Below are 27,643 nucleotides of genomic sequence, written 5' to 3' on the forward strand. Positions count from 1 at the left end.
GTCGGACTCTCTCTGTCGGACTCTCTCTCTCTCTCTCTGTCGGACTCTCTCTCTCTCTGTCGGACTCTCTCTCTCTCTGTCGGTGTCTCTCTCTCTCTCTCTCTCTGTCGGACTCTCTCTCTCTGTCGGTGTCTCTCTCTCTCTCTGTCGGACTCTCTCTTTCTCTGTCGGTGTCTCTCTCTCTCTGTCGGTGTCTCTCTCTCTCTCTGTCGGTGTCTCTCTCTCTCTCTGTCGGTTTCTCTCTCTCTCGGTCTCTCTGTCGGTGTCTCTCTCTCTCTCTGTCGGTCTCTCTCTCTGTCGGTCTCTCTCTCTCTCTGTCGGTCTCTCTCTCTCTCTCTGTCGGTCTCTCTCTCTCTCTCTGTCGGTCTCTCTCTCTCTGTCGGTCTCTCTCTCTGTCGGTCTCTCTCTCTCTCTGTCGGTCTCTCTCTCTCTCTGTCGGTCGGTCTCTCTCTCTCTCTGTCGGTCGGTCTCTCTCTCTCTCTGTCGGTCGGTCTCTCTCTCTCTCTGTCGGTGTCTCTCTCTCTCTCTCTCCTTCGGTGTCTCTCTCTCTCTCTGTCGGTTTCTCTCTCTCTCGGTCTCTCTGTCGGTGTCTCTCTCTCTCTGTCGGTCTCTCTCTCTGTCGGTCTCTCTCTCTCTCTGTCGGTCTCTCTCTCTCTCTGTCGGTCTCTCTCTCTCTCTCTGTCGGTCTCTCTCTCTCTCTCTGTCGGTCTCTCTCTCTCTCTGTCGGTCTCTCTCTCTCTCTGTCGGTCGGTCTCTCTCTCTCTCTGTCGGTCGGTCTCTCTCTCTCTCTGTCGGTCTCTGTCGGTGTGTCTCTCTGTCGGTGTCTGTCTCTCTCTGTCGGTGTCTGTCTCTCTCTGTCGGTGTCTGTCTCTCTCTCTGTGTCTCTCTCTCTGTCGGTGTCTCTCTCTGTCGGTGTCTCTCTCTTTGTCGGTGTCTCTCTCTCTCTGTCGGTGTCTGTCTCTCTCTCTGTGTCTCTCTCTCTGTCTGTGTCTCTCTCTCTGTCGGTGTCTCTCTCTGTCGGTGTCTCTCTCTTTGTCGGTGTCTCTCTCTTTGTCGGTGTCTCTCTCTTTGTCGGTGTCTCTCTCTCTCTGTCGGTGTCTCTCTCTCTCTGTCGGTGTCTCTCTCTCTGTCGGTGTCTCTCTCTCTTTCGGTGTCTCTCTCTCTCTCTGTCGGTCTCTCTCTCTCTGTCGGTGTGTGTCTCTCTGTCGGTGTCTCTCTCTCTGTCGGTGTCTCTCTCTCTGTTGGTGTGTGTGTCTCTCTCTCTCTCGCTCTCTCTCTCTTGGTGTGTCTCTCTCTCTCTCTCTCTCTCGGTGTCTCTCTCTCGGTCTCTCTGTCGGTGTCTCTCTCTCTCTGTCGGTGTCTCTCTCTCTGTCGGTGTCTCTCTCTCTCTGTCGGTGTGTGTGTCTCTCGCTCTCTGTCGGGGTCTCTTGCTCTCTGTCGGGGTCTCTCTGTCGGTGTGTGTCTCTCGCTCTCTGTCGGGGTCTCTCGCTCTCTGTCGGGGTCTCTCGCTCTCTGTCGGGGTCTCTCGCTCTCTGTCGGGGTCTCTCGCTCTCTGTCGGGGTCTCTCGCTCTCTGTCGGGGTCTCTCGGTCTCTGTCGGTCTCTGTCAGTCTCTGTCTCTCTGTCGGTCTCTGTCTCTCTGTGTCTCTCTCTGTCGGTGTCTCTCTCTCTGTCGGTGTCTCTCTCTCTGTCGGTGTCTCTCTCTGTCGGTGTCTCTCTCTGTCGGTGTCTCTCTCTCTGTCGGTGTGTGTGTCTCTCGCTCTCTGTCGGTGTGTGTGTCTCTCGCTCTCTGTCGGGGTCTCTCGCTCTCTGTCGGGGTCTCTCGCTCTCTGTCGGGGTCTCTCGCTCTCTGTCGGGGACTCTCGCTCTCTGTCGGGGTCTCTCACTCTCTGTCGGGGTCTCTCGCTCTCTGTCAGTGTGTCTCTCTGTCGGTGTCTGTCTCTCTCTGTCGGTGTCTGTCTCTCTCTGTCAGTCTCTCTCTCTCTGTCGGTCTCTCTCTCTCTCTGTCGGTCTCTCTCTCTCTGTCGGTCTCTCTCTCTCTGTCGGTCTCTCTCTCTCTCTCTGTCGGTCACTCTCTCTCTCTCTGTTGGTCTCTCTCTCTCTCTGTCGGTCTCTCTCTCTCTCTCTGTCGGTCTCTCTCTCTCTCTGTCGGTCTCTCTCTCTCTCTCTCTCTGTCGGTCTCAAATTCAAATTCAAATTCAAATATGCTTTATTGGCAGGACCAAAATACAATTAGTGTTGCCAAAGCAAGAGAAATACAGTAAGTGTGGTGGGAGGGGATCAGGGTTATGGGGAGTTGGGGGGCACAATTTGGGCTCTGACAGTCCATTTAGGGGTCTTAGGTTCCCCTCAGCTTATGACATGTGGTGACATATTGGGCGGCGATCTCCACCATTGATTCCTCTTCCCCCAGTAGGAAGCGGAGTTTCATGTCCTCATCCATGGATGGAAAGCCCGGGCTATGGGTGGTAAATTTCTGGAAGTGGGAGCCCCTCACTGCTGAGTATTTGTCACAGTGCAGTAGGAAATGCGTCTCGTCCTCCAGAGCCCCCTGCTGGCAGTGCTGGCACAGTCTGTTCTCTCGCGGCTTGTATGTCTGTCGGTGCCGCCCTGTTTCCACCTCTAGGCTGTGGGCACTCAGTCTGTACAGGCTCAGGGTCTGCCTGTCTTTGGGGTGGCGTAGCCTTTCCAGATATGGGGCCAGAGTGTAGTCCCTCCGCAGTGACCGGTAGATGGTGAGTTTCTGGGAGTTCTCTAATTCACTCTTCCAGTCCTCTATGTATTGCATCTTGCAGCTCTCTGAGATCTCTTTTATTTGGGCTTTTGTCAGGGGGTGTTGCTGACTTTGGCTGGACTGGCTGCCGGGGTTCCTGGCTTGCTCTGGGCTCCGGCTCAGCAGGGCTTTATGATGGTAGGAGCTGGGGTTGCTGTTCTGTGTGTGTGCCTGGTGTGATAGCGCCCTCTTGTGTATAGTGAACCATAAGGGGAATCGGCCCAGCTCTGCCCTACAGGCTATGTTTGAGGTGCTGCGATGGACTTGGAGGAGATATTTACAGAACTCCATGTGGAAGACTTCGGTAGGGCTGGAATCCCACTTTGTGTGGTCTGGGTAGGTCACTGGGCCCCATACCTCGCTGCCATATAGCAGTATAGGGGTGATGACGCTGTCAAATATCTTGAGCCAGACTCTCACAGGTGGTTTGAGGTGGTACAGTTGTCTTCTGATGGCATAGAAGGTTCTGCATGCTTTTCCTTTCAGGGCTTCTGCTGCTTGCTTGAGGCTCCCGTTATTGCTTAGCTCCAGACCGAGGTAGGTGTAGCTGCTGGTGTTCTCCAGCGTGGAGCCATTTAATGTGAAGGAGGGAGTGTTTATTTTGTTCTGGTTCCTCTTCTGAAACACCATGACTTTGGTCTTCTTTTGGTTGATGGGAAGCGCCCATGTGGTGCTGAATGTTTCCAGTACTGCCAGGCTATCTTGGAGGCCTCTTTCAGTTGGGGAGAGTAGCAGGAGGTCATCTGCGTACAGCAGGAACTTCACCTCTTGGTCATGCAGACTGAGGCCTGGAGTGGGGGAGGACTCTAGAGCTGTTGCTAGTCCATTTATATAGATGTTGAATAGAGTTGGACTCAGGCTGCAGCCCTGTCTGACCCCACGGCCCTGTCGGAAGAAAGCCGTCCTCTTTCCGTTCACCTTCACGCTGCACCGGTTCTCAGTGTATGAGCTCTTGATCACGTCGTAGGTCCTGCCACCTATTCCGCTCTCCAGGAGTTTCAGGAACAGGCCTGGATGCCACACTGAGTCAAAGGCCTTTTTGAAGTCCACGAAACATGCAAATATTTTCCCCTGTTTTTTGTCGTGGACGTGGGTCTTGATGAGGCTTTGCAGGGTGTAAATGTGGTCCGTGGTGCGGTGGTTTGGCATGAACCCAGCTTGGCTTCTGCTGAGGACGTCACCCTGGGTGAGGAAGGCGATAATCCTTTTATTAATGATGCTGTTAAACAGTTTTCCCAGAATGCTGTTGACACAGATCCCTCTGTAGTTTGCTGGGTCATATCGGTCTCCATCCTTGTAGATGGGCGTTATGAGACCTTGATTCCAGCTTTGAGGGAAGTAGCCGGCACTCAGGACGTGGGTGAATAGTTTAGCCAGTGCTGCATGAATATCTGGGGAACTGTATTTGATCATCTCTGGCAGGATGCCGTCACTGCCCGCGGCCTTCTTAGATTTTAGCAGTTTGATTCTGTCTTTTATTTCCAGCACACTGATTGGTATGTCCAGAGGATTTTGAAAGTCCTTGATTGTCTCCTCCATGTCCCTCAGTTTAGTCATTATATGCTCTTGTTCTGGGGTTAGGTCGTCTTCTGGGATATTCTTGTAGAGGCCCTTGAAGTAGCTGTGCCAGATGTTGCCATTTTGAATGTGGAGGGTACTTTGCTTGGGACTTGTACCGATATGGCTCCATGTCTCCCAGAATGAGTTATCCTGGAGGGAGTCTTCGAGCTGCTGCAGTTTGTGGGAGATGTGCTTTTGTTTTTTCTCCTTGAGGGTTCGCTTGTATTGCCTCTGTAGGGTGTCATGGACCACTCTTAGCTCCTTGTTGTCCGGGTCTCTGTGTTTTTGATTTGAGGCTATCCTTAGGGAGTTGCGCAGTGTCTTGCATTCTTTATCAAACCATTTTTGGCCTTGTTTATTTGTAGGTCTCTTGGAGTTGGTCCTTCTGAGGCCTGCTAGCTCTGCCATGGTATATAGGATGTTATTAAAGTCGTTTACTGCCAGGTTGACCCCTTGCTGGTTTGATGTATAGGATTTTGTGTGAAAGTTTACAAGCAGCTCTTTAATCTCTGTTCTGTTGGTCGTGTTGGTGTATTCAATGGCTAACTGTTTGGACCACTTGAAGGATGGTGGCAAATTGTGGAGACCGCTCAAGTGGGGCTTTTGTGTGGGTGACTTGTCCGTGGATCTCAGGTACAGCAGTGTCTGGTTGTGGTCTGACATGTGGGTGTCGGGGGGTGACTATGAAGGCATTCATGTTTGCTGGGTCCATGTCTGTTATGGCATAATCCACTACACTACTGCCCGTGTGGGAGTTTAGTGTAAATCTCCCTAATGAGTCCCCCCTCTCTCTCTCTCTGTCGGTGTGTCTCTGTCGGTGTCTGTCTCTCTCTGTCTCTCTCTCTCTCTGTGTCTCTCTCTCTCTGTGTCTCTCTCTCTCTGTGTCTCTCTCTGTCGGTGTCTCTCTCTCTGTCGGTGTCTCTCTCTCTGTCGGTGTGTCTCTCTGTCGGGCTCTGTCTCTCTGTCTCTCTCTCTCTCTCTGTGTCTGTCTCTCTCTCTGTGTCTGTCTCTCTCTCTGTGTCTGTCTCTCTGTGTCTCTCTCTCTCTCTCTGTGTGTGTCTCTCTCTCTGTGTCTCTCTCTGTCGGTGTCTCTCTCTTTGTCGGTGTCTCTCTCTCTCTGTCGGTGTCGGTGTCTCTCTCTGTTGGTGTCTCTCTCTCTGTCGGTGTCTCTCTCTTTGTCGGTGTCTCTCTCTCTCTGTCGGTGTCGGTATCTCTCTCTCTCTGTTGGTGTCTCTCTCTCTGTCGGTGTCTCTCTCTCTGTCGGTGTCTCTCTCTCTGTCGGTGTCTCTCTCTCTCTCTGTGTCTCTCTCTCTCTGTGTCTCTCTCTCTGTCGGTGTCTCTCTCTCTGTCGGTGTCTCTCTCTCTGTCGGTGTCTCTCTCTTTGTCGGTGTCTCTCTCTCTCTGTTGGTGTCGGTGTCTCTCTCTCTGTTGGTGTCTCTCTCTCTGTTGGTGTCTCTCTCTCTCTGTTGGTGTCTCTCTCTCTCTGTTGGTGTCTCTCTCTGTTGGTGTCTCTCTCTCTCTGTTGGTGTCTCTCTCTCTCTGTTGGTGTCTCTCTCTCTGTCGGTGTCTCTCTCTTTGTCGGTGTCTCTCTCTCTCTGTCGGTGTCTCTCTCTCTCTGTCGGTGTCTCTCTGTCGGTGTCGGTGTCTCTCTCTCTCTGTCGGTGTCTCTCTCTCTGTGTCGGTGTCTCTCTCTCTCTGTCGGTGTCTCTCTCTCTGTCGGTGTCTCTCTCTCTGTCGGTGTCTCTCTCTCTGTCGGTGTCTGTGTCTCTCTCTGTCGGTGTCTGTGTCTCTCTCTGTCGGTGTCTGTGTCTCTCTCTGTCGGTGTCTCTCTCTCTGTCGGTGTCTCTCTCTCTGTCGGTGTCTGTCTCTCTCTGTCGGTGTCTGTCTCTCTCTGTCGGTGTCTGTCTCTCTCTCTGTCTCTCTCTCTCTGTGTCTCTCTCTCTGTCGGTGTCTCTTTCTTTGTCGGTGTCTCTCTCTCTGTTGGTGTCTCTCTCTCTGTCGGTGTCTCTCTCTCTGTCGGTGTCTCTCTCTCTGTCGGTGTCTCTCTCTCTGTCGGTGTCTCTCTCTCTGTCGGTGTCTCTCTCTCTGTCGGTCTCTCTCTTTCTGTCGGTCTCTCTCTCTCTGTCGGTCTCTCTCTCTCTGTCGGTCTCTCTCTCTCTGTCGGTCTCTCTCTGTCGGTGTGTGTCTTTCTGTCGGTCTCTCTCTCTGTCGGTCTCTCTCTCTGTCGGTCTCTCTCTCTCTCTGTCGGTCTCGCTCTCTCTCTGTCGGTCTCTGTCTCTCTGTCGGTCTCTGTCTCTCTGTCGGTCTCTGTCTCTCTGTCGGTCTCTGTCTCTCTGTCGGTGTGTCGGTCTCTCTCTCTCTGACGATGTCTCTCTCTCTCTCGCTCTCTGTCGGGGTCTCTCGCTCTCTGTCGGGGTCTCTCGCTCTCTGTCGGTGTTGCGCGCTCTCTCTCTCTCGCTCTGTCGGTGTCGCGCTCTCTCTCTCGCTCTGTCGGTGTCGCACTCTCTCTCTCTCTCTCGCTCTGTCGGTGTCGCGCGCTCTCTGTCAGTGTGTCTCTCTGTCGGTGTCTGTCTCTCTCTGTCGGTGTCTGTCTCTCTCTGTCAGTCTCTCTCTCTCTGTCGGTCTCTCTCTCTCTCTGTCGGTCTCTCTCTCTCTGTCGGTCTCTCTCTCTCTGTCGGTCTCTCTCTCTCTCTCTGTCGGTCTCTCTCTCTCTCTCTGTCGGTCTCTCTCTCTCTCTCTGTCGGTCTCTCTCTCTCTCTCTGTCGGTCTCTCTCTCTCTCTGTCGGTCTCTCTCTCTCTCTCTCTCTGTCGGTCTCAAATTCCAATTCAAATTCAAATATGCTTTATTGGCAGGACCAAAATACAATTAGTGTTGCCAAAGCAAGAGAAATACAGTAAGTGTGGTGGGAGGGGATCAGGGTTATGGGGAGTTGGGGGGCACAATTTGGGCTCTGACAGTCCATTTAGGGGTCTTAGGTTCCCCTCAGCTTATGACATGTGGTGACATATTGGGCGGCGATCTCCACCATTGATTCCTCTTCCCCCAGTAGGAAGCGGAGTTTCATGTCCTCATCCATGGATGGAAAGCCCGGGCTATGGGTGGTAAATTTCTGGAAGTGGGAGCCCCTCACTGCTGAGTATTTGTCACAGTGCAGTAGGAAATGCGTCTCGTCCTCCAGAGCCCCCTGCTGGCAGTGCTGGCACAGTCTGTTCTCTCGCGGCTTGTATGTCTGTCGGTGCCGCCCTGTTTCCACCTCTAGGCTGTGGGCACTCAGTCTGTACAGGCTCAGGGTCTGCCTGTCTTTGGGGTGGCGTAGCCTTTCCAGATATGGGGCCAGAGTGTAGTCCCTCCGCAGTGACCGGTAGATGGTGAGTTTCTGGGAGTTCTCTAATTCACTCTTCCAGTCCTCTATGTATTGCATCTTGCAGCTCTCTGAGATCTCTTTTATTTGGGCTTTTGTCAGGGGGTGTTGCTGACTTTGGCTGGACTGGCTGCCGGGGTTCCTGGCTTGCTCTGGGCTCCGGCTCAGCAGGGCTTTATGATGGTAGGAGCTGGGGTTGCTGTTCTGTGTGTGTGCCTGGTGTGATAGCGCCCTCTTGTGTATAGTGAACCATAAGGGGAATCGGCCCAGCTCTGCCCTACAGGCTATGTTTGAGGTGCTGCGATGGACTTGGAGGAGATATTTACAGAACTCCATGTGGAAGACTTCGGTAGGGCTGGAATCCCACTTTGTGTGGTCTGGGTAGGTCACTGGGCCCCATACCTCGCTGCCATATAGCAGTATAGGGGTGATGACGCTGTCAAATATCTTGAGCCAGACTCTCACAGGTGGTTTGAGGTGGTACAGTTGTCTTCTGATGGCATAGAAGGTTCTGCATGCTTTTCCTTTCAGGGCTTCTGCTGCTTGCTTGAGGCTCCCGTTATTGCTTAGCTCCAGACCGAGGTAGGTGTAGCTGCTGGTGTTCTCCAGCGTGGAGCCATTTAATGTGAAGGAGGGAGTGTTTATTTTGTTCTGGTTCCTCTTCTGAAACACCATGACTTTGGTCTTCTTTTGGTTGATGGGAAGCGCCCATGTGGTGCTGAATGTTTCCAGTACTGCCAGGCTATCTTGGAGGCCTCTTTCAGTTGGGGAGAGTAGCAGGAGGTCATCTGCGTACAGCAGGAACTTCACCTCTTGGTCATGCAGACTGAGGCCTGGAGTGGGGGAGGACTCTAGAGCTGTTGCTAGTCCATTTATATAGATGTTGAATAGAGTTGGACTCAGGCTGCAGCCCTGTCTGACCCCACGGCCCTGTCGGAAGAAAGCCGTCCTCTTTCCGTTCACCTTCACGCTGCACCGGTTCTCAGTGTATGAGCTCTTGATCACGTCGTAGGTCCTGCCACCTATTCCGCTCTCCAGGAGTTTCAGGAACAGGCCTGGATGCCACACTGAGTCAAAGGCCTTTTTGAAGTCCACGAAACATGCAAATATTTTCCCCTGTTTTTTGTCGTGGACGTGGGTCTTGATGAGGCTTTGCAGGGTGTAAATGTGGTCCGTGGTGCGGTGGTTTGGCATGAACCCAGCTTGGCTTCTGCTGAGGACGTCACCCTGGGTGAGGAAGGCGATAATCCTTTTATTAATGATGCTGTTAAACAGTTTTCCCAGAATGCTGTTGACACAGATCCCTCTGTAGTTTGCTGGGTCATATCGGTCTCCATCCTTGTAGATGGGCGTTATGAGACCTTGATTCCAGCTTTGAGGGAAGTAGCCGGCACTCAGGACGTGGGTGAATAGTTTAGCCAGTGCTGCATGAATATCTGGGGAACTGTATTTGATCATCTCTGGCAGGATGCCGTCACTGCCCGCGGCCTTCTTAGATTTTAGCAGTTTGATTCTGTCTTTTATTTCCAGCACACTGATTGGTATGTCCAGAGGATTTTGAAAGTCCTTGATTGTCTCCTCCATGTCCCTCAGTTTAGTCATTATATGCTCTTGTTCTGGGGTTAGGTCGTCTTCTGGGATATTCTTGTAGAGGCCCTTGAAGTAGCTGTGCCAGATGTTGCCATTTTGAATGTGGAGGGTACTTTGCTTGGGACTTGTACCGATATGGCTCCATGTCTCCCAGAATGAGTTATCCTGGAGGGAGTCTTCGAGCTGCTGCAGTTTGTGGGAGATGTGCTTTTGTTTTTTCTCCTTGAGGGTTCGCTTGTATTGCCTCTGTAGGGTGTCATGGACCACTCTTAGCTCCTTGTTGTCCGGGTCTCTGTGTTTTTGATTTGAGGCTATCCTTAGGGAGTTGCGCAGTGTCTTGCATTCTTTATCAAACCATTTTTGGCCTTGTTTATTTGTAGGTCTCTTGGAGTTGGTCCTTCTGAGGCCTGCTAGCTCTGCCATGGTATATATATATATGTTATTAAAGTCGTTTACTGCCAGGTTGACCCCTTGCTGGTTTGATGTATAGGATTTTGTGTGAAAGTTTACAAGCAGCTCTTTAATCTCTGTTCTGTTGGTCGTGTTGGTGTATTCAATGGCTAACTGTTTGGACCACTTGAAGGATGGTGGCAAATTGTGGAGACCGCTCAAGTGGGGCTTTTGTGTGGGTGACTTGTCCGTGGATCTCAGGTACAGCAGTGTCTGGTTGTGGTCTGACATGTGGGTGTCGGGGGTGACTATGAAGGCATTCATGTTTGCTGGGTCCATGTCTGTTATGGCATAATCCACTACACTACTGCCCGTGTGGGAGTTTAGTGTAAATCTCCCTAATGAGTCCCCCCTCTCTCTCTCTCTGTCGGTGTGTCTCTGTCGGTGTCTGTCTCTCTCTGTCTCTCTCTCTCTCTGTGTCTCTCTCTCTCTGTGTCTCTCTCTGTCGGTGTCTCTCTCTCTGTCGGTGTCTCTCTCTCTGTCGGTGTGTCTCTCTGTCGGGCTCTGTCTCTCTGTCTCTCTCTCTCTCTCTGTGTCTGTGTCTCTCTCTCTCTGTGTCTGTCTCTCTCTCTGTGTCTGTCTCTCTGTGTCTCTCTCTCTCTCTCTGTGTGTGTCTCTCTCTCTGTGTCTCTCTCTGTCGGTGTCTCTCTCTGTGTCGGTGTCTCTCTCTCTCTGTCGGTGTCGGTGTCTCTCTCTGTTGGTGTCTCTCTCTCTGTCGGTGTCTCTCTCTTTGTCGGTGTCTCTCTCTCTCTGTTGGTGTCGGTATCTCTCTCTCTCTGTTGGTGTCTCTCTCTCTGTCGGTGTCTCTCTCTCTGTCGGTGTCTCTCTCTCTGTCGGTGTCTCTCTCTCTCTCTGTGTCTCTCTCTCTCTCTGTGTCTCTCTCTCTGTCGGTGTCTCTCTCTCTGTCGGTGTCTCTCTCTCTGTCGGTGTCTCTCTCTTTGTCGGTGTCTCTCTCTCTGTTGGTGTCGGTGTCTCTCTCTCTGTTGGTGTCTCTCTCTCTGTTGGTGTCTCTCTCTCTGTTGGTGTCTCTCTCTCTCTGTTGGTGTCTCTCTCTCTCTGTTGGTGTCTCTCTCTGTTGGTGTCTCTCTCTCTGTTGGTGTCTCTCTCTCTGTCGGTGTCTCTCTCTTTGTCGGTGTCTCTCTCTCTCTGTCGGTGTCTCTCTCTCTCTGTCGGTGTCTCTCTGTCGGTGTCGGTGTCTCTCTCTCTCTGTCGGTGTCTCTCTCTCTGTCGGTGTCTCTCTCTCTGTCGGTGTCTCTCTCTCTGTCGGTGTCTGTGTCTCTCTCTGTCGGTGTCTGTGTCTCTCTCTGTCGGTGTCTGTGTCTCTCTCTGTCGGTGTCTGTGTCTCTCTCTGTCGGTGTCTCTCTCTCTGTCGGTGTCTCTCTCTTTGTCGGTGTCTCTCTCTCTCTGTTGGTGTCGGTGTCTCTCTCTCTGTTGGTGTCTCTCTCTCTGTTGGTGTCTCTCTCTCTGTTGGTGTCTCTCTCTCTCTGTTGGTGTCTCTCTCTCTCTGTTGGTGTCTCTCTCTGTTGGTGTCTCTCTCTCTCTGTTGGTGTCTCTCTCTCTGTCGGTGTCTCTCTCTTTGTCGGTGTCTCTCTCTCTCTGTCGGTGTCTCTCTCTCTCTGTCGGTGTCTCTCTGTCGGTGTCGGTGTCTCTCTCTCTCTGTCGGTGTCTCTCTCTCTGTCGGTGTCTCTCTCTCTGTCGGTGTCTCTCTCTCTGTCGGTGTCTGTGTCTCTCTCTGTCGGTGTCTGTGTCTCTCTCTGTCGGTGTCTGTGTCTCTCTCTGTCGGTGTCTGTGTCTCTCTCTGTCGGTGTCTCTCTCTCTGTCGGTGTCTCTCTCTCTGTCGGTGTCTGTCTCTCTCTGTCGGTGTCTGTCTCTCTCTGTCGGTGTCTGTCTCTCTCTCTGTCTCTCTCTCTCTGTGTCTCTCTCTCTGTCGGTGTCTCTTTCTTTGTCGGTGTCTCTCTCTCTGTTGGTGTCTCTCTCTCTGTCGGTGTCTCTCTCTCTGTCGGTGTCTCTCTCTCTGTCGGTGTCTCTCTCTCTGTCGGTGTCTCTCTCTCTGTCGGTCTCTCTCTTTCTGTCGGTCTCTCTCTCTCTGTCGGTCTCTCTCTCTCTGTCGGTCTCTCTCTCTCTGTCGGTCTCTCTCTCTCTGTCGGTCTCTCTCTGTCGGTGTGTGTCTTTCTGTCGGTCTCTCTCTCTGTCGGTCTCTCTCTCTGTCGGTCTCTCTCTCTCTCTGTCGGTCTCGCTCTCTCTCTGTCGGTCTCTGTCTCTCTGTCGGTCTCTGTCTCTCTGTCGGTCTCTGTCTCTCTGTCGGTCTCTGTCTCTCTGTCGGTGTGTCGGTCTCTCTCTCTCTGACGATGTCTCTCTCTCTCTCGCTCTCTGTCGGGGTCTCTCGCTCTCTGTCGGGGTCTCTCGCTCTCTGTCGGTGTTGCGCGCTCTCTCTCTCTCTCGCTCTGTCGGTGTCGCGCTCTCTCTCTCGCTCTGTCGGTGTCGCACTCTCTCTCTCTCGCTCTGTCGGTGTCGCGCGCTCTCTCTCGCTCGCTCTGTCGGTGTCGCGCGCTCTCTCTCGCTCGCTCTTTCGGTGTCGCACGCTCTCTCTCGCTCTGTCGGTGTCGCGCGCTCTCTCTCGCTCGCTCTGTCGGTGTCGCGCGCTCTCTCTCGCTCGCTCTGTCGGTGTCACGCGCTCTCTCTCGCTCTGTCGGTGTCGCGCGCTCGGTGTCGCGCGCTCTCTCTCGCTCTGTCGGTGTTGCGCGCTCTCTCTCTCGCTCTGTCGGTGTCGCACTCTCTCTCTCGCTCTGTCGGTGACGCGCTCTCTCTCTCTCGCTCTGTCGGTGTCGCTCTCTCGCTCTGTCGGTGTCGCTCTCTCTCTCTCGCTCTGTCGGTGTCGCGCTCTGTCTCTCTCTCGCTCTGTCGGTGTCGCGCGCTCTCTCTTGCTCTGTCGGTGTCGCGCGCTCTCTCTTGCTCTGTCGGTGTCGCGCGCTCTCTCTCGCTCTGTCGGTGTCGCGCGCTCTCGCTCTCTCTCTCGCTGTCGCGCGCTCTCGCTCTCTCTCTCGCTCTCTCTCTCTCTCGCTCTCTCTCTCGCTCTCTCTCTCGCTCTCTCGTTCTCTCTCTCGTTCTCTCTCTCGTTCTCTCTCTCGGGCTCTCTCTCTCGCGCTCTCTCTCGCGCTCTCTCTCGCGCTCTCTCTCGCGCGCTCTCTCGCGCGCTCTCTCTCTCGCGCTCTCTCTCTCGCGCTCTCTCTCTCTCGCGCTCTCTCTCTCGCGCTCTCTCTCTTGCGCTCTCTCTCGCTGTCGGTGGCGGTCTCTCTCGCGCTCTCTCTCGCGCTCTCTCTCGCTGTTGGTGGCGGTCTCTCTCGCGGTCTCTCTCGCGGTCTGTCGGTGGCGGTCTCTCGGTCTCTCGCTCTGTCGGTGGCGGTCTCTCGGTCTCTTGCTCTGTCGCTCTGTCGGTGGCGGTAGCTGACTGCGAGCGGCAATAGAGTACAACTGCTCTGTCAGCTCCAAGCAGCAACTAAAGTGAGTCGTGCTTTCAGCGGTGACGTCACTCAGGTTACCCATGGCCACCGCTGGATCCTTCAACTATGAAAGCAAGTCGCCCAAATGACTGGTGTGATTAGCAGTGCCCTCACTTAGGTGATTTGCGGTCTCGGGTGAAGGACTCCAGCTGGCCGCGGGTAAGCTGAGGGACGGCACCGCTGATCGCGCGGCTCCTTTTCAGTCACTCAGGGAATTTGCGGTCACCGGTGAGTCTTTCACTGGTGATTGCAAATCAGGCCGCAGCACACACAGAGCCGAGCGATGACAACGAAGTCGAGTGAAGTTCATCCGAGTTCATTCTGATCGCACGGCTCTGTCTCGTAGCAAGCCATGTTCTATGGGGATGTAGCAGAGCCGAGTGGGAACGCATTGGCAAAAATGCATTCAAAATGATGCATTTTTTTTGTCAAACGCAGTGTTTCCAGTTGTCAAAAAGCTGCAGTTTATTTGTCAAGTCAGAACGCAGTGTGCGCACATAGGCTAAAAGTTAAAAAATAGTCTTGCAATTTTCACACTGTCCACTGGGGCATTTTTAGATTCTAAGTTTGTTTCAGGAAACATACTGTATGTACATGGTCACAATAGTCAGACCCCAACCCCATGTTTTGTATTAAATCATATCATTAGCGGGTACAAAAATCATTGGGTGGGGAGCAGGTCTGCTGTGACATCACCATTGGGAACGGTGGATCCTGTGTTATCAGCTATGTTTAGAGGAAAAACTGATCATTGTAATCCTGCTGAAAACACTAAGGGGTACTTTGCATACTACGACATCGCAGGTGCGATGTCGGTGGGGTCAAATCGAAAGTGACGCACATCCGGCGTCGCTGTCGACATCTGAGTATGTGAATCGTTCTTACTACGATTAACTAACGCAAAAGCGTTGAAATCGTATGGTCGGTGTAGCGTCTGCCATTTCCATAATTTCGCAAGGACCGATGTTACAATGTTCCTCGTTCCTGCGGCAGCACACATCGCTGTGTGTGAAGCCACAGGAGCGAGGAACATCGCCTTACCTGCGTCCCGGCTGCAATCAGGAAGGAAGGAGGTGGGCGGGATGTTTACGTCCCGCTCATCTCCGCCCCCTGCTTCTATTGGCCGGCTGCCATGTGACATCGCTGTGACACCGCACGACCCGCCATCTTAGGAAGGAGGCGGTTCGCTGGCCAGAGCGACGTCGCAGGGCAGGTAAGTGCATGTGAAGCTGCCGTAGCGATAATGTTCGCTACGGCAGCTATCACAAGATATCGCAGCTGCGATGGGGTCGGGGACTATCGCGCTCGACATCACTACCATCAGCTTGCGATGCTGTAGTGTGCAAAGTACCCCTTGGAATAAAATGGAACACAAAAACCTGTTTTTAAACAATACGTCATTTTCTGATTCCTTTTAAGATGATGAGATTGGGAATCATGTCGGTAGAATCTGATAGTAATAAATAATAATGTATTCAGGTAGTAGGTAACTCCATAGTAGTTTCATGTACCTGGGACACGGTCTCCAAACTCACAGGAATATATAGGCAGTGAATCGGCATTCTCGTAGATTCCGTGAAGGAGCGTTTATTACTGCTTGCGCTCACTAGCAACTTCCTCAGCTGGTACCCATAGAAGTGAATGGGAAACCACATACAGCAGAATACATTAACTGTACAAACCTGCTGTTACATAATGTCTAGGTGACTGGATCTCTTTTAGGAGCAGATGTAGGGGCTGATCTGCTTTGGAAAATTGGTGAAGCTTAGTCAGTGGGGGCGCCCAACAAATTAATTATAATTTATGCAACAAGTAGGATAAATTATACACAAATGTACACCAGCCCATGACTAAAGTAACTTTCTGGTCAGCCAGCCTTCATATGTGGGGGCCAGAGTTTGTGGATACAAAGCTCTCGATTTCCATATTTCGGCTGTAGTCGCATTTCATTGAAGAATGGTCTGTGTGCTCCCTCTTGTGGTTAAATACAGAAGTGTCTCTGTGCAATTCAGGACTCTTCACTAGTTGTACTATTACATTATAGACAACCTTAGCCCAGGATGAGTTTGTTATACTGTTGTAATATGAATTTTATTTATAGTCCTTTTAATAAATTTCTAACCTTTTTGGACAATCTTGTTTTATAATTGTCGTCGTCAATGTATCACTTTTAGGACTGTCCCTAAATTTATGAAAAGAAGTAAGCCTTTGGACTACAGAGGGAAAGTGGTGTTTGGGGTTCCTCCGATAATAAATGTGCAAAGGACAGGCCAACCGCTACCACAATGTATCCAGCAAGCTATGCGCTATATCCGCAGCCAATGTCTTGACCAGGTTTGTAAGCACACACAAATGCCAAACGCCTGGCTGATGTCTCAGCTGAAAATCCTATGCTGGTTTTATATGATGCAACTGAGGTGGTGAAATAAATGTCAGATTATGTTTTTTGTATGTATGTTTTTCTTTTGTCTGTGAAAATGACTATTAATTTAAGATTATCTTACAAGTCTACAAAACGTATCCAATGATGCACATCATACTGCTCTGCTGTCCTCTCCATCCAACAACCAAGTCCTGCTCTTTGCTTAATGACTTAAAACTTTTAATTCTCCCTTTGTTTCAAATCTGTGTACAAGACTTCTCCTGTGCTGCACCCATTCTGTGGAATTGAGGCAAGGTACACACTACATTTGTGCCCACTTGTCAGGCTCATACACTTTGGCCACTGTCGGGCACATACCTCCTGAGTCTAGAGGCATGCCATTGCTCTGATTCATTAAGACTGACATTTAATTTGTTGAGAGGCAGGCAGGAATAAGATGTGCTAAAGTCATTAAGAGACTCGCACCACTTGATAAATGTTCTGTGCATCTTATCAGTGGTATACACCTTACCAGAGTTGAAACTCCAGTCTTTACGTAATCTGCGTAGGAAACGCCTCCACTTTTGAAGAATTTGACAGGTGGGCGTATTCATACCACACTCCAGCACTTCCCCAGCTAGGCTTATTTTTGCAGAGCTGCTTGAAATTGGCTTGAAAACTCTAAAGCGGGGTTTACACGCTGCAACATCGCTAGCATCGGCTAGCGATGTCGAGCACGATAGCAGCTGCCCCCGTCGTACGTGCGATATTGTGTAATCGCTGCCGAAGCGGAAATTATCGCTACGGCAGCGTCACACGCACATACCTGTTCAGCGACATCGCTGTGCACGCCGAACAATCCCTCCCTCAAGGGGGAGATGCGATATGTTCCTTTTTGTGCCTGTTGACTCAGATATTGGTTAGTGACAGTTCCATTCTGCTTTAGGCTATGTGCGCACTTTGCGTCGTGGTAGTTGCAGTTCAAAAAGCATCCTCTGGCAGAAAGGACAATGCTTTTGGCTTTAAAAATGCATGTAAAATGCAAAGAAAGTAGCCTATGCGCACCTTGCGGTTTTCATGAGTTTTTAGTGCTTTTCCGGTGCTTTTAGAAACACTGCAGTTTTGTATTAAATTGAATGAATGGGGAACGCAGTCAAAATGGCAAAAACAATTGACATGTTGCTTCTTTAAGCGCTGAGTTTTTGCCCAAATTTATGCAAATTAAACACAGTGTTTTGAACAGCAAAGTGTGCACAAGAAAGCTCAATGTCCCATTGACTTTGCTTGAAAAGCATAACGCAAGCATTTTGGCATGAAAACACAGCAGTTGAAAAAGCAGTGGAAAAGCAGGTAAAAAAGCAAAGTGCGCACATAGCCTTAAGGCTACTTTACACACTGCGATATCGGTCCCGATATCGCTAGTGTGAGTACCTGCCCCCATCTGTTGCGCGACACGGGCAAATCGCTGCCCGTGACGCACAACATCGCCCAGACCCGTCACACATACTTACCTGCCCGGCGACGTCGCTGTGACCGGCGAACCGCCTCCTTTCTAAGGGGGCGGTCCGTGCGGCGTCACAGAGACGTCACTGAGCGGCCGCCCAATAGCAGCGGAGGGGCGGAGCTGAGCGGGTCGTAACATCCCGCCCACCTCCTTCCTTCCGCATAGCGGCCGGGAGCCAGGTAAGGAGAGGTTCTTCGTTCCTGCGGCGTCACACATAGCAATGTGTGCTGCCGCAGGAGCGACGAACTACATCGTTACTGCTGCAGTAACGATAATCGAGAATGGACCCCCATGTCACCGATGAGCGATTTTGCACGTTTTTGCAACGATGCAAAATCGCTCATCGGTGTCACACGCAGCAACATCGCTAATGCGGCTGGATGTGCGTCACAAATTCCGTGACCCCAACGACTCCGCATTAGCAATGTCGCAGTGTGTAAAGCCCCCTTTATTCTTACAGAACAAGGAGCTAGTCCAGAGGTCTCAAACAATGCAGCCCATGGGCCGCGTGCGGCCCCTGAGGCTGCTTGTTGTGGCCTGCAGACCCCCTGACGATCACATCCCTATGCTATGGGTCGGCGCCGGCAGAGCACAGTTGTCATTTGCAGTGCCGTGCAAGAGGAGCTTTCTGCACTATACCAATGGCTGCTGCCCGCCAATCAAATGCAAGGGGGTGACGTCGCTGTATGACGTCACCTCCTTGCATCTGATTGGCGGACAGCAGCCATTGGTTTAGTGCTAAAAGCTCAGCTGTGCGGCACTGCAAATGATTCAACTGTGGTAAAGCCCTGCCGGCGCTGACCCCAGCATAGGGCCGTGATCGTCACCGGCCGCAACAAGCAGGTAAGGTACGTGCCCACAATCAGGACCTGCTGTGTCCTGGACGTGGCAGGTCCTGACTTGCGAGTGCTGCAAGTCTCCTCCGCAGGAGACTGCAGCTGCCTGTGCCCGCGATCAGGGTTTGGAGCCTGCGGTCTCCTCGCTGTGTTCTCCATGCGGAGGATGCTTGCAACTCCACAGCAAACAATTCACATGCTGTGGCCTCTGAAAGCTGTACCGCAGATTTGTTTTCGCTGCGGGCACTACACACACACACACACACACACACACACACACACACACACACACACTGTGCATGGGATTTCTAGAACTCCCATCCCCTCTGCTTGTACTGTACATCGCAGCGTTTTGGATGCAGCTGAAACACGTTGCATCCAAAACGTTGCAAACACTGATCGTGGGCATGCAGCCTAATAAGAGGGAATGGAGGAAAGATGAGGAATTTTTTTTTTTTTTTTTGAGTATTACTAAAGGATGAGCACATACTACTGGGCACAATACTGGGCACAAGGATGAGCACAATAATACTGGGCACAATATTACTGAACACAAGGATGAGCACAATACTACTGGGCACAATACTACTGGGCACAAGGATTAGCACAATAATACTGGGCACAAGGATGAGCACAATACTACTGGGCACAAGGATGAGCACAATACTACAAGAATGGGCACAATACTACAGGGCACAAGGATAAGCACAATACTACAGGGCACAATACGACTGGGCACAAGGATGAGCACAATATGACTGGGCACAAGGTTGAGCACAATACGACTGGGTACAAGGATGAGCACAATATTACAGGGCACAATACTACTGGGCACAATACTACAAGGATGAGCATATAACTACAGGACACATGGATGGGGGACATTACTGCAGCATGGGAACATTACTACAAGATGTTAGCTAAGATTACTATATGATGCTGTTAATTGTAGAACAATATTACAAGAAGGTGATAAAATGTAAACAAAAAAATCAAAATAATGCTTGAATCTTTTTTACCATTAAAAATGCTTTTTGATATATAAACTTAACTAAGCAACAAAGTGCAGGTTTGTTATAATAAACAAGCAAAAAATGTTAAAAAAAAACAAACAACTGATTCAAAGGTGTATAGAAAAAAAAACATGGACTCATTAAAAATATCACTTTGTCCTGCAAAACATGCGGCCTCTCTCTCAAATTTTTTTTTCTATATGCGGCCCATACACCCAGCTGAATTTGAGACCCCTGAGCCACAAGAGCTTGCAATTTGTCCATTTATGTAGAGTAACAGTCGTGTGTGTGTGTGTGTGTGTGTGTGTGTGTGTGTGTGTGTTTCTCTTCAGTTGTAAAGTGGTTGATGTCATATACATTTAGATCAAGAAATATTTGAACAGTGACACAAGTTTTGGTATTTCAGCTGTTTACCAAAACATAATAAGGATACATTTATATAATCAATATAGGTTTAAAGTGTAAACTCTCAGCTTTAATTTCAGGGTTTTCACATTTCTAATTGGAGTAAGGTTTAAGGAATTACAGCTCTTTAATATTTATTTGCCTCTTTTTCAAGGAACCAAAAACCAAATGTAATTGGACAATTATGTTAAAATTTATTTAATGGGCTACATGGGTTATCCCCATCTTAATTCATTGTTAATTAAGCAAGTAAAAGGTCTGGAGCTGATCCCAGATGTGGCATTTGCATTTAGAAGCTGTTGCTATGAATCCACAACATGCAGTCAAAGGAGCTTTCGATGGAAGAGAAACAGACCATCATTAGGCTGTAAAAAAAAAAAATCAGGAGTGGTCAAATCAAGTTTGTCCCTTTCTGATTAAAAAAAAGCACACTGGTTAACTTGGGAGCTCAAAAGGGCCTGGATGTCCATAGAAGGCAGCAGTGGTGGATGATCACAAAATCCTTTCCATAGTGAAAAAAAAACCCTTCACACCATCCACACAAATGAAAAACGCTCTCCAGAATATAGCTGTTTCTGTATCTAAGTCTACCATAAAGAGAAGGCTTCATGAGAGCAAATACAGAAAGTTCATCGCAAGGTGTAAACGATTATTCAGCTTTAAAAATGGAAAGGCCAGACTAGATTTTGCCCAAAAAAATCTAAAGAAGCCAGTCCAATTCTGGAAAAGCATTCTTTTACAAATTAAACTAAGATCAAAACAATAGGAAGAAGAAAGTATGGAGAAAGCTTGGAACAGCTCATGATCCAAAGCACACCACATAATCTGTAAAACATGGAAGCAGTGTGCTGGCTGGGCATGAATGGCTTCCAATGACTCTGGGTCACTAGTGTTTATTGATGATGTGATTGAAGACAGAAGCAACCGGATGAAATCTGAAGTGTACAGCACAATACTTTCTGCTCAAAAACAACAAAATGTAGCAAAGTTGATTTGGATGGCGCTTCACAGTACAGATGGACAATGACCCAAAAGATACCGCAAAAGCAACCCAAAAATAGAATATTCTGCCAGATCTCAAACCTATCAAGCTGCATTTGTGCCACCCCAGGGCTATGGGGTACTCTGTCCTGGGCAGTATATTTATGGGTATGTCACTGGGTGGCTGTTGCCAGGTTCCGTGACCCTTGGGTCCTTCAAAAGAGGGGTTATTTACAGGGGAGATGAAATAAGTTTTTGTCGTGACGCCACTTGCAGGTTGTAGCTATTTAAGTGGAGCCGCCGCTGCACAGTTCTCTCTCCTGGGGATGGGTTGGTGGCAGCCTGGATGTTAGGCCCTCCGCAAGTAGGGCCAAGCCCCAGGGGATAGATGGTATTGTTGGGCATGGAAAGAAGGTAGGCCATACAAGAGATTGCAGTATAACTGGTTCCTTTACTCACAGCGTTGTTATGGCTGGTAAACCGAGGAAGGCTGGTCCTCACTGCTGGTCCCCTTAGTCCCAGTGCTGGTTTGGTAACCTGGTGGCTTCTTTCCTCAAACCTGTCTCTGGTTGGTGGGTCCCCGTGGCTTGAAGCGTCTTGGGGTGCCCTCCTGGTTCTCATTCAGTCTTAGTCTGTATAACAGGTAGCTTGAACCCTGTGGGGGTTTCTCTGGTCCTGTTCCCCGGTTCTCCCGTTGCCAATGTGTCCCGAACTTTACGGTCAGTAAGGTCCTAGATGGTCCCCTCACTGTGCAGATTTTATCATGTCTGCCTGGAGCGTTTGCCTGACCTAGGATTCTGTACACCGTTGGTGCTATGGTTCCGGAAGTACTCCACCGGCAACCACACACCTGGGCCCTCAGGTCACCATTACACTCTCCTGTCAGTGCGTTTACGTCCGTCTCCTCTGACTTCTACTTACTTGACTGTCTGACCCCTCCTCCCTGGTTGTCATCTAGTGGACTGGATCGGCTCGACCCCTAGGGGGCCATCCATTGGGTCTAACCCTAGCCTGTCACCAGTTTTTGCGTAGGGAAAAACGGGGATTAAAATGTGTTTTGCTGTTACCAGCACTGGTCTTCTGGGTCCCTGGGGGTAGGCCCTGCATCTTTCACAGGATGCAGTACCTTGTAGCTCCTGATGACTTCAGGGGGCTACACATTTCACATGCTTTTAAGTGGTAGTCCAAAACCAAAATAATTTTCATTCTAAATCCCCTTCTAAACTATTTTCTAATATACTTTTAAATTAAAAATTTCGTATTTGTTCCCTTACTACACTAACTGCCATTCTATTTTTTTTCAACTACTTCCCTTTTGATAACAATTATTTTGAAAAACCCAGTGCATTGGAGTATACTCAAACTAAACGTCATCGAGGCAAAGGCTGCAGTCACTGCCACAGCATCTGCCCCGCTCTGAAATGAAGTGTCATCAGTAATGCTAGTTTCAGGGACTGGTCTAGTACCTGCGTAGTGTGCACTGTGCAACATGTACAATGACAGTGCACTCTCTGTTGGTTCAGATCAGCAGTAACAAGAGCGCATTGTCGGAATACCCGGTGTGCAAGAGACAAATGCCGCCTCCACAAGTGACTTGACTGGTCTCAGTACGCTGGTCATTCTAACAACTGTCATTGTGCACATTGCACAGGCACAGTACTCTGCGACTAGACCAGCCACTGTAATGAGCGTCACTGATGACTTTTGGTTTCAGGGTGGGAGCATAGGCTGTGTCACTGCATACAACCTCTGCCCCTGATGATATTGTTTGTGAATCCCTGTGCATTATGGGATACTCAGTGTCATCAGAGTAGGGAGTAGGAACAAAAAAATAGAAAACCAGTTAGTGTACGTAGGGAATTTTTAAGTTAAGTATATTAGAAAATGGCTCAGATTACGTCACTAAATAGATAGGGATTTAGAATGAAAATTACTTTGCCTGCGGAACATTCCATTAAGACAAAACTTAAGGCAGAAAGCCCCACAAACCAGAAACAACTGAAGCCAGCTGCCGTCAAGGCTGGCAAAGCATCACGAAGTAGGAAACCCAGCGTTTGACGTCCATGGCTTCCGGACTGCAGGCAGTCATTGTGTAGTGACCAGAAAGGCCACTACTAATGTGTGTTCTGTATTATCTATGTGATTACATTTGTGACACCTATTCCTCACCTTGGGAGGAGGTAAATTATTTAGTGTTGTTCTGCCCTCTACTGCCTTAAGGCCGCTTTACACGCGGTGATTTATCGTACGATCGCATGTGCGATCGCAACTGCCCCCATCGTTTGTGTGTCATGGGCAATTTGTTGCCAGTGTTGTCGCACAAAGTCGGTAACCCCTGTCACACGTACTTACCTTCCAAACGACCTTGCTGTGGGCGGCGAACATCCCCTTTCTGAAGGGGGAGAGACGTTCGGCGTCACTGTGACATCACACAGCGGCCACCCTATCGAAGTGGAAAGGCGGAGATGAGCGGGACGTAACATCCCGTCCTCCTCCTTCCTTCCGCATTGCCGGCGGGACGCAGGTAAGCTGCAGTTCATTGTTCCCGGGGTGTCACACGGAGCGATGTGTGCTGCCTCGGGAACAATGAACAACCGGCGCGCAGAAGGACGTTCAATTTTTGGAAAATGAGCGATGTGTCAACGAGCAACGATAAAGTGAGTATTTTTGCTTGTTCAGTCGCTCGTAGCTGTCACACGCTACGATATGTCAAACGATGCCGGATGTGCGTCGTGAACGACGTGACCCCGACGACATATCGTTAGATATATCGTAACGTATAACGGGCCCTTTAATTTGGTATTGCAATTTGTATTGCAATTGATTTGAAAGCAAGGAAGTGGCAGTTGGGGGTGGAGCTTGAGTAGGCAGTTGAAAGAAAAGCCGGTTAGATGCGGTTGAGTTGCTGTGATGCAGGAGAAAAAAAAAAAAAGAGACCTCCATTTTTAGATATGTGGGGAGTGTAATTAGCACCCATTTGTAGCGCCCCGTTTCTGCAACAACAGAATACTGAAAAATTAGTCCAATTGATGGTGACATCCATCCTCCTAAGGCCGGGATAGGAAAAACGCTTGAACTAGTCCACTGTTTAAGAGATCTCTTTATTACTATGAAATGACTGTCTATTGGAAATGGAAAAAGCAACTTTGACTAAACATTGGTTACAAGATTTCAGTAAAGTTCCTCATTTCACGTTTTCACAGTATCCTTGGTGTATGTCTTCCTTCAGTGGTCTTATACTTACTTTCCAGATATCACCACAACTCATAGTCTCCTATCTCTGTTATTTTTCTCTTCGTAATTTGCCACCTAACCTAGGGATTTGCTGGAGCCATCAGAGACACCGTGACCTGAACATCCTCCAAGGTAGTAGGCCCGGCTTCTCACAAGGCGGTGTGACAAATTACAATTGCCTACAAGGATTCTCTACAAAGTAGTGAAAATTAACATTTTCTTTATGGTAACTTTAAATTTGGTCAATTACTTTTGAGCTTCTGAAATGAGAAGGGTTTGTAGAAAAATTATTCCAATTCTTAAACGTTTGACATTATATTTTTGTTCAACCCCTTTAATTAAACCTGAAAGTCTACACTTAAATTGCTTCTGAGTTTCAGTTTAAATATATAGTGGCATGCAGAGGCCAAATCATGAAGATTCGGTCACTGTCCAAATATGTCTGGACATAACTGTATGTAAAGATTGTTAGAACTCAGAACTGTTCGCTGTAGAAAACATGCATGTCTAGCTGTACTCTATAAACTCCTTGTTCAGCATTCCCCCTTTTTATTGCTGCAGGTGGGAATCTTCAGAAAGTCTGGTGTGAAGTCTCGTATTCAGGTGCTGCGCCAAACTAATGAGTCCTCACCTGACAACGTAAACTATGTCGGGCAGTCAGCTTACGATGTGGCCGATCTGCTGAAGCAGTACTTTAGAGACCTGCCAGAACCTATTTTTACCATCAAACTGACCGAAACTTTCTTGCAGATCTACCAACGTGAGTGCTTAAATTCATTACTACAGAAGAATACATCTACGTGGTGTTATGGTACATAGCTCTTTGCGTGGACATTTGCCACTTACTATGTAACGTATTGGGCATTTAAAAGAATGTTTCAATCAAAGCAGTTAAGGTCCAGTCACACTAAGCAACTTACCAGCGATCCCAACAACGATAGGGATCGCTGGTAAGTTGCTAGGAGGTTGCTGGTGAGATGTCACACTGCGACGCTCCAGCGATCCCACCAGCAACCTGACCTGGCAGGGATCGCTGGAGCGTGGCTACACGAGTTGCTGGTGAGCTCACCAGCAACCAGTGACCAGCCCCCAGCGCTGCGTGGAAGATGCTGCGCTTGGTAACTAAGGTAAATATCGGGTAACCAACCCGATATTTACCTTGGTTACCAGCGCACGGAGCTACACGTGCAGAGAACAGGGAGCAGTGCACACTGAGCGCTGGCTCCCTGCTCTCCTAGTTACAGCACACATCGGGTTAATTACCCGATGTGTGCTGCAGCTAAATGTGCACAGAGCAGGGAGCAGCGCACAATGCTTAGCGCTGGCTCCCTGCTCTCCTAGCTACAGCACACATCGGGTTAATTAACCCGATGTGTCCTGCAGCTACATGTGCACAGAGCAGGAGCCGGCACTGACAGTGAGAGCGGCGGAGGCTGGTAACAAAGGTAAATATCGGGTAACCAAGGACAGGGCTTCTTGGTTACCCGATGTTTACTGTGGTTACCAGCCTCCGCAGAAGCCGGCTCCTGCTGCCTGCACATTTAGTTGTTGCTGTCTCGCTGTCACACACAGCAATCTGTGCTTCACAGCGGGACAGCAACAACTAAAAAATGGCCCAGGACATTCAGCAACAACCAACGACCTCACAGCAGGGGCCAGGTTGTTGCTGGATGTCACACACCGCAACATCGCTAGCAACGTCACAAAAGTTGTTCGTTAGCAGCGATGTTGCTAGCGATGTTGCTTAGTGTGACGGGGCCTTAAGTTTCTCACCAGAATTTGTGATAACTGCTGGTTCAATGGCCATGGAGCAGTAGTTGTACATGTGCTGACCAGGGCTGTGGAGTCGGAGTCGTGGAGTCTGAGTCGGAGCTCATTTTGGTGGAGTCTGAGTCGGTATAAAATGCACTCCTAAAATATATAATAAATTGGGGCTAGTAGTGCAATGCAGAGTGTGATGAATATTTTTTCATAGGAATTTCCGAAACTTATGAAATGTCCTATAAATGGCTGTTCTATTCCTGATCTAAGGCTACATTCACACAGCGTTTTTGCTGTGTTTTTTCAGGATACGTTTTTCAGCTGCAAAAGCACATCAGCTTTTTAAAAAACCGCATCACTTGAACGGTTTTTCAGCTCATAAATAATGCTTTCAATAGCAAAAGCATGTTAGAAAAACGCCACAAACTGACTGCTCATTCTGTGTGAGGATCCTCACAAAACGCTGTGTCTGAATGTCCTATCTTTTCACCCATTGCCTTTGCAGGATGTCCAGAGTCCCTGCATTTCACTGAATTATTTTGCCATCAATGTTCGATATGTTTATGACAAAAAATAAATTGTTAGTAAAACACTGGCATTAAAAGATAGTAAAGCTCCTCACAGCAGCCAGTTTCTCCAGGCCTTAAGCTGGTGTCACACACAGCGACAACGACAACGACGTCGCTGCTACGTCACCATTTTCTGTGACGTTGCAGCGACGTCCCGTCGCTGTCGCTGTGTGTGACATCCAGCAACGACCTGGCCCCTGCTGTGATGTCGCAGGTCGTTGCTGAATGTCCATCTTCATTTTTTGGTCGTCACTCTCCCGCTGTGACACATACATCGCTGTGTGTGACAGCGAGAGAGCGACGAAATGAAGCGAGCAGGGAGCAGGAGCCGGCGTCTGGCAGCTGCGGTAAGCTGTAAACATCGGGTAACCAAGGGAAGACCTTTCCCTGGTTACCCGATATTTACCTTCGTTACCAGCCTCCGCCCTTGCTGCCAGTGCCGGCTCCTGCTCTGTGCACATGTGGCTGCAGTACACATCGGGTAATTAACCCGATGTATACTGTAGCAAGGAGAGCAAGGAGCCAGCGCTAAGCAGTGTGCGCGGCTCCCTGCTCTCTGCACTGTGACATGTAGCTGCAGTACACATCGGGTTAATTAACCCGATGTGTACTGTACCTAGGAGAGCAAGGAGCCAGCGCTAAGCGCGGCTCCCTGCTCTCTGCACATGTAGCACAGCGACGTTATGATCGCTGCTGCGTCGCTGTGTTTGACAGCTAAGCAGCGATCATAACAGCGACTTACAAGGTCGCTGTTACGTCACAGAAAATGGTGACGTAACAGCGACGTCGTTGTCGCTGTCGCTTAGTGTGAACCCAGCTTTAGTGGAAAAAGGTCTGCAAGATTAGGAATGCAAAAAAGAACAGGTTCTTGCCATTGTAATGAACAATGCTTCAAACATAAGTACAATTAAACTGATCAATGAGAGTAATGAACAACATCTAGAAGAAAATTTAGGATTCAGTATGTGTGAGATGGAGCCACAGTGCTGTTCATGTAACTGAGGAACAAACAGATATTACAACAGAAGAACAGCAAAATGATACTTTAGGATTAGATGTTCTTGTTGACGCTGCTTCAAAACACTTTCATATTCATCACATGCGCTGTGTTGTGCACACGCTGTAGCTGGCAATAAGAGAGTCTGCAAGAGGGACCCCGCTTTCACACATCTGTCTTTTCGCCAGTTTGGCGGATGCGTCGCACTCCAGTACAGTGTATACAGTACAGTGCCAGCGCGACAAATGACGGTCACGTGCTTTCATGTGACCAGAGCATGTGACCCAAAATTTGTGGCGCTATCACTGTACTGTATCATACTGTACTGGCTTGCGCCACATCTGCCAAACTGGCAAAAAGCCGGATGTGTGAAACTGGGCAGACATGCTAGAAATCTAATTGGAAAAGTGAAGAAGTTGGTTATTGCCGCCAGAACCCCTAAACTTGATTCCATCTTGAAGATACATGCTGGGAAAGGGGCAATTGTTGATCAAGCCACTCGGTGAGGCAGCACTTATTTAATGACTGAGCGATTGCTTGAACTAAAATCGTTTCTTATAGATATGGTGAACCCTCAAGTAACCTTTAATGAAGGTCAATGGACACAAGTGGCTGAATTGAAGGAATTGCTTAATCACCCATTTACCATGACTAAAAAATTACAAGCTGAGGATTTAACTCCTGGCATTTTCATAAGGGAGTGGAAGAACTTGCTATTTTGCCTGTTCCAAAGAGGAGGTTTAATCC

At 49.4% G+C, this 27,643-nt stretch overlaps 1 protein-coding gene across 5 annotated transcripts in view; it reads left to right on the forward strand.

The window, feature by feature from the left end:
* STARD8 (StAR related lipid transfer domain containing 8) overlaps positions 1-27,643 on the forward strand; it is a 564,964-nt gene that overhangs the window by 462,296 nt on the left and 75,025 nt on the right. For all 5 annotated transcript variants that reach the window (XM_075323984.1, XM_075323983.1, XM_075323985.1 and 2 more), the window contains 2 exons: positions 15,409-15,568; positions 24,131-24,329. In XM_075323984.1, coding sequence (XP_075180099.1) covers positions 15,409-15,568; positions 24,131-24,329 — 359 coding nt within the window. The remainder of the gene's footprint in view (positions 1-15,408; positions 15,569-24,130; positions 24,330-27,643) is intronic.

The sequence above is a fragment of the Anomaloglossus baeobatrachus genome, chromosome 9 (genome assembly GCF_048569485.1).
Source record: "Anomaloglossus baeobatrachus isolate aAnoBae1 chromosome 9, aAnoBae1.hap1, whole genome shotgun sequence".
Classification (NCBI taxonomy): domain Eukaryota; kingdom Metazoa; phylum Chordata; class Amphibia; order Anura; family Aromobatidae; genus Anomaloglossus; species Anomaloglossus baeobatrachus.